Source organism: Euleptes europaea, chromosome 8, assembly GCF_029931775.1.
Source record: "Euleptes europaea isolate rEulEur1 chromosome 8, rEulEur1.hap1, whole genome shotgun sequence".
In the NCBI taxonomy this organism is placed as follows: domain Eukaryota; kingdom Metazoa; phylum Chordata; class Lepidosauria; order Squamata; family Sphaerodactylidae; genus Euleptes; species Euleptes europaea.
The window spans coordinates 38,053,866-38,063,571 of record NC_079319.1 but is presented as its reverse complement, the minus strand read 5'-3'; the positions used below and the strand labels follow the sequence as shown (position 1 = coordinate 38,063,571).

At 46.4% G+C, this 9,706-nt stretch overlaps 1 protein-coding gene across 1 annotated transcript in view; it reads left to right on the top strand.

The window, feature by feature from the left end:
* Positions 1 to 5,723: 5,723 nt before the first annotated feature.
* The window catches only part of C8H8orf34 (chromosome 8 C8orf34 homolog), a 97,734-nt gene continuing 93,751 nt past the window's right edge, over positions 5,724 to 9,706 (top strand). Inside the window, 1 exon segment of the mRNA XM_056854905.1 lies at positions 5,724 to 5,794. Coding sequence (XP_056710883.1) covers positions 5,726 to 5,794 — 69 coding nt within the window. The 5' untranslated portion in view covers positions 5,724 to 5,725.

Genomic DNA, 9,706 nt, shown 5'->3' with positions numbered 1-9,706 from the left:
AGAACATAGCTCTGCCATTTTAAAGGTAAATCTCCCACTTCTTGGACTGGCTGCAGGAAGAGTTCCCACACAGGCTGTCTGCCTGCTGCCACCTCACATTTCCCCCTTTATGCTGGAGTAAAGCTCAGAGGGGGAATATATGGGATACCCATGAGCCATGCTTGGAAAGAGCAGTAAGTTGTGTGGAATCTCCCCTCAAAAGCAGAGAATTCCCAACTGTCACCCCCCTTGGATTCCTCATGCTCAAACATTGTGACATTTAATGAGTCAAGTCAGGGTTCTGTAGATCCAACTTGCCTTCCGGCAGTCACAAAGAAACTCAGGGGCCTGATTCTGCTTGGAACCATGGCTTGCAGGGAGAAGGACCTCCTGCCTTCCCCTGTCCTGCTTTCCCAAGCCAAAATTTGCTCATTTTGAAGCTGTATGTGTAAAGAACATGTGACTGCAGGGAATGCGAGTCCCAACTAGTTAAAAGTCATGATGCCTTTATTCCTGAATATCTAGGGGACAACAGTGCTAATCTGAATTGGGTGAAGGGTTTGGTTATCTATTTATTTAAGGACACTATTAGCATTCATTGAAGGAAGAAAACAATTTATGGACTATTAGTTTATTTGGACCATATAACAAAGAAGTTTTGCCATTCCTTAAAGCAGGGGTGGGGAACCTTTTTTCCGCCGAGGGCCATTTGGATATTTATAACATCATTCACAGGCCATACAAAATTATCAACTTAAAAACTGACCAAGCCCCAAGCAGGCAGCTGTCCCAGATGACCCTCCCCCCCTGGCACGGGCAAGCAGGCAGGCATCCAACTAGGGGTTCACTCGGCCACCTGGTGGCACAGGATGGTCTGTTGCAACAGCAGGGCGTAGCCGTCCAGCCACACGCCGGAGTTGCTTCTGCTCCGCATGGTTGGGGCCGGATTCTACAGCCGGCTCCTGCTACCTCTGCCTGCAGGGATGAAATGAAGACACATTGACTAAGAACTTGCCCCCCCCCCCGACGCATTCTGCCCCTGCCCCCTTTAAACCCCTCCATTGTCACCACTTCTGCCCCCAGCCCTCTTGTAGTACAGAGGGAATAAGTTTCTCCATGGCCCTGGTGGGAAAGGGTTCACACAGTTTCTTGAGCGGTCCTAGCAGCTCCATAACTAATGACTCTTCTGCAAGTGGGAAAAAGTTTCCTTTTCTCAGCAAAACAAACTCACATCTGCCTTGAATAGAGGCTATTCCTGTCTGTGGGAGGGGGCAGATCACCAGTCTTAGATCCTTCTGAGCTAGAGATCTGCCAGGACTCACGAAGGGCCAGACCAAATGATTTCGCGGGCCTTAAACAGCCCCCGGGCCTGACGTTCCCCACCCCTGCCTTAAAGATTTACCAGTGTATAGTGTCATAAGCATTTGTAAACCAGAGCCCCTTTTATCATTTAGTTGGCAGATACAATATACATAGAAACCTACAAAGGGCAGAAAGGAGGCAGAAAAAACAGTAAGAAGGCCCTGTTTCCCAGGACATATTTTTAAACATTACATTACGGAATACAGATACAATCAAGGTACAGTTAAGACAGTATTAGACTTACTCACAATGACAGTAGCCCCTTACACTTAAGCGGCTTACAATGACAGTGGTTAGCAAAGTAGGATGAATCCCAATGGTGTACATAAACTTGTAAGGAGGGACAAATACTTTCTGTAATGAAATAAAAAAGCAATGTAATGTCTTATATTCAAGTTTTCCAGATTGCATCCGTTTAGAATTAATCAGGGGAGAAGTTTATAAAACAGGCGGACATGAATTTTAGTTGATGCACCAAAAATTGATGTCAAAATGGGTAGTATTATGTAGAATTCAGGGAAAATATTGAGTCTCCAGTATTAACATAATAATTACCAAGTTTTTACTTTGCTGCAAGCCTTTTAAGGAACCCAAGTGCTCTCTCTGGTGTTAGAAATACATTTGATCAGCTACCGGTTCTCTTTGTTTCCATTATTCCCCCCCCCCCCACAGAACAGCTAAAATGTAGCCTGACACCAGTTCCACCAGGTATCATTTTATCTATAACAACCTGCTGGGTATTCAGCACAGGATGCTTACATGACAACTTCTAGGGTTACCAATCTTCAGGTGGAGCCTGGAGATCTCCCAGCATTACAATTAATTCTCAGTTCCCCTGGAGAAAATGGCTGCTTTGGAGGGTGGCACTGAATCCTGTTGAGACCCCTCCCCAACCCTGCCCCATCCCCAAAATCTCCAGGTATTTCCCAACCCAGAACTGGCTATCCTACCTTATGATCATGGAGTGAAACATATCTCCCCCCCCCCCTTTCCCCTCTGTTTAAATATTCAGCTTGATGCTAGCCTTTCCTGGCCTGAATTCACAAATTATTGGGTACTACACTACGGCAATCATTTGCAAGTCGATTGATTTGTCCACTCAGGATAATACTCAGGATTTGTCCACTCAGGATAGTAACAAAAGGTTACTATCGGGTAGAGGCAGCTCCTAACTTTGCACATCTTGGGGCATTCCAATGTCTACATGGATTCCAGTTCTGATAGTATCAACTCTATACGTGAATGCCAACTGCCTAACCACAGGATACTTTGGTCCCAGTTTCGCAACTCAGCCAAAAAAACAAAAGCAATAGAAAAGAGCAAGAGTCCAGTAGCACCTTAAAGACTAACACAATTTCTGGTAGGGCAAGAGCTTGCATGAGCCACAGCCCACTCCTTCAGATACCAAAACAAAAGTGAGATTGTGAGAGCTGATATTTTTGAACGAAGGCCGTGCATATATACTTTGCATGAGTGATGCGTTATGGTCACTTGAGAATGGTGGAACACGATGGGTAGCTGTGTTAGTCTGTCACTAGAAGAATCAAAGAGCAAGAGTCCAATAGCACCTTAAAGACTAACCATATTTCTGGCAAGGTATGAGCTTTTGTGAGCCATAGCTCACTTCTTCAGATACAGCTAGAATGTGATTTCATCTATCATAAAGTAGAGAAGAGTGAATTAGACACACAATGGCAATGTAAATGTCAAAAGCAAGTAAATGACATTAACAGGCGTGATTGGATTAGGTGTGATATAGAGGGGTAGTAGGTAATAAAGGAAGGCACAGCCCTCAGTTTGCAAGATTGGAGCAAGGCTGTCAAAGATAGGACATTTTGGAGGACTTTGATTAATTGGGTCGCCATGAGTCTGAAACGACTTGACGGCACTTAACACACACAGTAGGCATGGAGAAATTAGCAATGGGGACGAGACAGGAATCCCAGATCTTTATACAGTCCAGGAGAATGAATTGTCTTGATCATATCACACCTAATCCAATCACCCATGCTATTGTCATTTACTTGCTTCTGACATTTACATTGCCATTGTGTGTCTAATTCACTCTTCTCTACTTAAGGATAGATAGAATCACATTCTAGCTGTATCTGAAGACTTGAGCTGCGGCTCATGAAAGCTCATACCCTGCCAGAAAGTTTTGTTAGACTTTAAGGTGCTAATAGAACCCTTGCTCTTTTCTACTACTTGTGAATGTTGTTAGTGTGCAGTATTAACAGGGCCGGTGCTACCAATAGTTGAACTAGGTGGCTGCCTAGGGCACAGGGCTTCTTAATCTTTTCCCACTCATTTCCCCCTTTCCCCAAAGAAATTTTTACACGACCCCGGGTATATAGGTATATAAAATAGGTCTACAAATCAAACGTTTACTGATAATAAGTCATAAAGAACCCTTTTACTGTTGCCAAATTTTTCGCGACCCCCAAATTCAGTTATGCGATTCCATAAGGGGTCGCGACCCACAGTCTAAGAAGCTTTGGCCTAGGGCACAGACCTCAGAGGGGCGCAGAACTGGCCTGAGGGGCACAGTTTTAAACAGATTAGTTTAAACTGACAATTTATATTTTTTTATTTTAAGATAAGTACCACAACCATGGTTCAAGACTTTCTATTCCTTGGCTCCACCATCAACCAAAAGGGAGACTGCAGCCAAGAAATTAGAAGGAGACTGAGACTGGGAAGGACAGCCATGAAGGAGCTAGAAAAGATTTTGAAGTGTAAGGATGTGACTCTGGCCACCAAGACTAGATTAATTCATGCCATCATATTCCCTATTACTATGTATGGGTGTGAAAGCTGGACAGTGAAGAAAGCTGATAGGAAGAAAATAGATTCCTTTGAAATGTGGTGTTGGAGGAGAGTGTTACGGATTCCGTGGACTGCCAAAAAAACAAATCAGTGGGTTATAGATCAAATCAAGCCTGAACTGACCCTAGAAGCTAAAATGACTAAACTGAGGCTGTCGTATTTTGGTCACGTCATGAGACGACAAGAGTCACTGGAAAAGACCGTCATGATAGGAAAAGTTGAGGGCAGCAGGAAAAGAGGAAGACCCAACAAGAGATGGATTGACTCAATAAAGGAAGCCACAGCCTTCAATTTGCAAGATCTGAGCAAGGCTGTCAAAGATAGGACATTCTGGAGGACTTTCATTCATAGGGTCGCCATGAGTCGGAAGCGACTTGACGGCACTTAACACACACACACACCACAACCAGGCTTGCCAGGTCCCTCTTTGCTGCCGGCGGGAGGTTTTTGGGGTGGAGCCTGAGGAAGGCGGGGTTTGGGGAGGGGAGGGACTTCAATGCCATAGAGTCCAATGGCCAAAGGGGCCGTTGCCTCCAGGGGAACTGATCTCTACCAGCTGTAACAGCAGGAGTTCTCCAGCTCGTACCTGGAGGTTGTGTAAAAAATATTCACAATACTGGTAACCAAAAGCTAAGGGAAAAAAAAACCCAGCACAACTCAATATATTCAACAATTCATTAACAACGTGCTAACAGTGAAATTTGCTCGGATAGACTTTTGGACTTTGCTATTAGGCTTGTGATAACCAATTGTAAATAATTGTATATATTTGTACACCTTGTGGTTGTTTTTCACTGTTAGCACGTTGTTAATGAATGGTTGAATATATTGAGTTGCGCTGGTTTTTTCCCCCCCGGTACCTGGAGGTTGGCAACCCTGATCACAACAGTGCAATGGAATATAGTTATTAAAAGTTTTGCGCTTTTATTTCCCCCCACAAGACGTCTGTTTTTGGAAACAGGTTAGCAACGGGTGTGGGGGGGGGGAGGCACGAGTCGTTCGCCTTGCCTAGGGCGCAAAAACGACCTGCCCGGGTCCTGGGTATTCTTCACCCTCCACCCCTGCCACAGGCCACCGTCCGGGCCCCTTCTCGAATCCCCTGCCGGGATCCAGCCGGCCAGCCAGAGCGCCGCCGTTCGCGAGGGGAACAGCGACCCCGCCTGGCCGCGCGGGCAACCGGCAGAAAGCAGCCATTGGCTTCGCGCACGGCGCCGTCGCTAGGGAGGCAGCTCGGCCGGGCTGGAGCTGGAGCTCCCCTTTCTCTCTCTCTCTCCCCACGGACGCAGCGGGCGGCTCCCCCCGGCCCCCCGGCCCCCATGCCCCGGGCGCCCGCCCAGCCCGAGCGCGGCCGTTCCCCCCTCCATGGAGAGGCACCCGCCGGCCGCTGCCCGCCTCGCCGCCCGGGCTGGGCTCTAGCGCGTGGGCGGGCTTCCCGGTCGCCCAGTTCGCGGCGCGCCTCGGACCGCTGGCTGCCCCCCGCCGCCTCCCGCCGGACTGCGCGCCGCCTGGGCCAAGGGGGGCTGCGCGGGGGACAGACCCTGCCCCCCCGCTTCGCCTGATGGCGTCTCACCAGCAGAGCCGCATCCAAGCCTACCTGGAGAAGAACAAGATCGGGCCGCTGTTCGAGGTGAGGCGCTCGCAGGTGGGGCTGCTCGGGCGGGCGGGCAGGCAGGCAGGCAGGCAGGCGTGCGCAGCCCAGGTGGGCAGGGGCGCGCCGGGGAACTTTGCCTCCATGGCCTGACTGGTGGGTGGGTGCGTGGGTAGGTGGGCGGGGGCGCGCCGGCGGGCCCCTGTGCCTCGCCGCACCTGCCCGCGAGCGCGCGCTTCGCTTCGCCTCGCCTCGCGCCATTGGTCCGGCACGTCGGCGGCTGTCCTGTCTCTCTCTCTCTCTCTCTCTCTCTCTCGTGCCTCTTCTCCTTCCCTGCTGGTGCTGCTGGGCCGCTCTCCCTTCCGACCTCTGCCCCCCCCTCTCTTTCCCATTGCGTTCAGCGCAGGGCCAAACAGCTCCTTTCCACATTTGTTCGGGAAAGGGGGAGTGCAGCGTCCCCCGTCGTGCTTGAGAAGCTGAACTTACCACATTGTCTCGCTGGGACGCATCCGCGAAAAAGGCACGAATACAACGTAACCCATGGGGAATGGGGATGTGCTGTTTGTTCCTCAAGCTTTGGCTGCAACGTTTGCTTGCCTGACTCCACACACCTGGCCATCCTTTTACAGGCATGAAGTATGCTTCCATTCATGGATGTGTTCCAATTTTCCACCTTATGATCATGGGAGGTTTTGCTTTGGATTTGCCGCTCTTTAGACGCGCTTTCCCCCCATCCATATTTTCAAAACTCAACAATAAGCCCCCATGCAGAGTTTTGAGAATTCGGATGGGGGAAATGTGCATCTATAGAGTGGCAAATCCAATGCAAAACCTTCCATGGATAATATTTTATTGACACTCAGGCTTCTGTGTGTGTGTAAAGGGCAGTCAAGTTGCAGCCAACTTATGGCAACTCTGTAGGGTTTTCAAGACAGACTAACGGAGGTGGTTGGCCAGTGCCTTCCTCTGCACAGCAACCCTGGCATACCTTAATGGCCGCCTATCCAAGTGCTAACCAGAGCAGACCCTGCTGAGCTTCTGACAAAATCAGGCTAGCCTGGGCCATCCAGGTCAGCCTCAGTCATCTAAAGGTAAAGGTCCCCTGTGCAAGCACCGGGTCATTCCTGACCCATGGGGTGACGTCACATCCTGTCGTTTCCAAGGCAGACTTTGTTTGCGGGTGGTTTGCCAGTGCCTTCCCCAGTCATCTTCCCTTTACCCCCAGCAAGCTGGGTACTCATTTGACCGACCTCGGAAGGATGGAAGGCTGAGTCAACCTTGAGCCGGCTACCTGAAACCAACTTCCGTTGGGATCGAACTCAGGTCGTGAGCAGAGCTTTTGACTGCAGTACTGCAGCTTAACACTGTGCGCCACGTCTAACATATTTAGTACTGCTGTTCTCCTTGGTCTGTGGAACTGGTTCTTCACCTGCATTATCTCCATATATTATCTCATGTCAAACTTCTTGTCCTCTGCTGTTTAAAGGCTGAACTCAGATGTTGAGCTTTCACTTGAACTGATACAACCATATGTGTTTGTTTCACTAGTACCCTTAGATAAACGTTGCCATGTTTGCTCAAAGAAACTGGGCTGAGTTGGAATCATCTGGATATCTGTCACCTTTGGGCTGTGAATAGTCAAGCCTGTTATGGATCGAGTTGGGCTCTGTGCATTTGTTTACGGAAAGGAAAGTGTCCAGTTTGTTGCTAGGGTACATGGTTAGAGAGTGACTTTGCACTGCCAAGCGACAGAATACGCCTGAGGCAGCCATGCATTGGCTTTCCTGTCATTTTCGATGTAAGGGCCAGTAAATGTTCTAGAGTCTTACTGGACAGGGTACCCAATGAAAGCTGCAAATGCAGACTTGACACATGGGAGCACTTGCAAAAGTGGAGTTACTGTGCTTTCATAGGAAATAGAAGGATATCCAATGCAGCCCACACTCTGTTATGAATGGCACTGGGGCAGTGGTCTTCTTTTGACAAATTTGCAACAACATAAAACCATGTGGGAGATCAAGTCAGGATTACTGGAAGCTCAAGGCAGATTTTTTTCTTAAAAGACCATTATAAAAGTGATTTATCCTATTATAACTGCCATCCTAACCACAGTTACGCCCCTCTAAACCCAGTGACTTGAGTGAACTTAGAAGAGTGTAACTCTGCTTAGGATAACTGTGTGTGTCTCTTCATATGTCTGAACTATATTTTTTCCATTGGTTACAACATTTCAGTATACGTTGTGCTTTAATATTAACAGCTACAAAACCTTGAATTGCTTTGGTGGTAAGATCTATCTTTTAACTGATTCTACAGTGTATCAATGGTTTATTTATTAGAACATTGCAATAGCTGTTCCACATTTAAGCGAATGCACTGTTGGTACTTTGGTCTCTTTCTCTCATTTAGAAGTATTGTGACACATGACTTTGCTTTATGTTGGCATATTTTACAGATCGTGAATAAACCAAATTATATTGCTCTTTTATCTGGGACAGTTTTTTAATCTTCAGAAACCATTCTTGGAGTTCAGCCAAAGGGCTTTCTTCTAATACACAACTTGGTCTAAAATGAAGTGATACCATTCTTACAGGGAGGCAGGTCCCCAAAACTGTGTAATCGTTTTAAATTTGTGACTTTAAAATTTTATGACTTCTTTGATTTAAGTGGACCATTAGAAAGCAGATGCTACAGTAATCCCCATATTTTTGTTATATGCTGGGGAAATTATAACATTTAAAGACTTGGATATGGTCATATTACAGAAGAAAAACATTAACAAATAATTACGAGGCCTTCTATATCATTTGTAGTAATCTCAGTTATTTTTGTAACTTGTTTCATGTTTTGTTTATATTAATATCATGTAATATTAATAAATTTAAAAATAATAATGAATTTATAAACCATTTTAAAAGCATCCTATATACTTTGGCTGAATATGGCTCAGCTGTACCCATGAGTCATACATGGCATCCAGCTAGTGGGATTCCCATATGGACCGTGGGTTTTGAGCACACTGATTCAGCATGCCTGACATTTATAGCGCATAGGGTAGGATACGTTTGGTAATTTCCCAGTGACAGTAACAAATATAGTTAACACTTTGAATTTATATAGTGATTCACATATGCCATCCTTATTATTGTTAAAGTAACTCTTTAACGCGGACCATTGTGGCCTTGTGGCAAGGGGGTAAAGGATCTGAGGCTGAAAAGTGGTGACTTGCATAAACCTACCTCAAGAATTCTAGAGCAGGGGTAAGTAACCTCTACTTTAATTAGAGCTACTTTTGAGTAATGATAATATCCCAAGCTACCCTTTCCCAGCATGTTACCGGTTTTGTTCTGTCCTAGAAACAGAACATTGACTAGGAAAAGCACAAAAAAATGAACCTGTCAGCTAAGCAGCTTCACGAACTACTCTGTAGCAGCTGGCAAGCTACCTGTTGGAAACCCCTGCTCTAGAGAATTCAGGTATGGCTTAAGTTTTAAACCCAATAACTTAAACCTTTCTAAGTCTTGTTAGGATTTTACTGATAGCCACTGCACTAGTTCTGCTTTATTACTGTTTCTGAGAATGATAAGCACCTTGCTGTATTGGACTATCAAGAATAATTTGAGTCCTTCTGAATAACAGTTTGACAGTTTCTTACCTCTGCTGCTTAATAATTGTAGCACACACCATATCTAGCAGGAGTAGCAGGCTACAACCAGAAGCATTTAATTTAATTTTATTCATTACAATATTTGCTCAAAGCGGTTTACAAGTTGTAATTAAAACAGCGTACTTTAAAATCAATAAAACCCTCCCCACTCTAATGCAACAATGCTGAAATAGGAGACCCCTGTTCTTATAGCAAGAATGCCATACCCTTCCAAAGCAAAGCTACATTCTGCTTTTCTGCTGCAATCTTAGGGCAGTAGGCAACATTTCCACAATCTCCGTTTC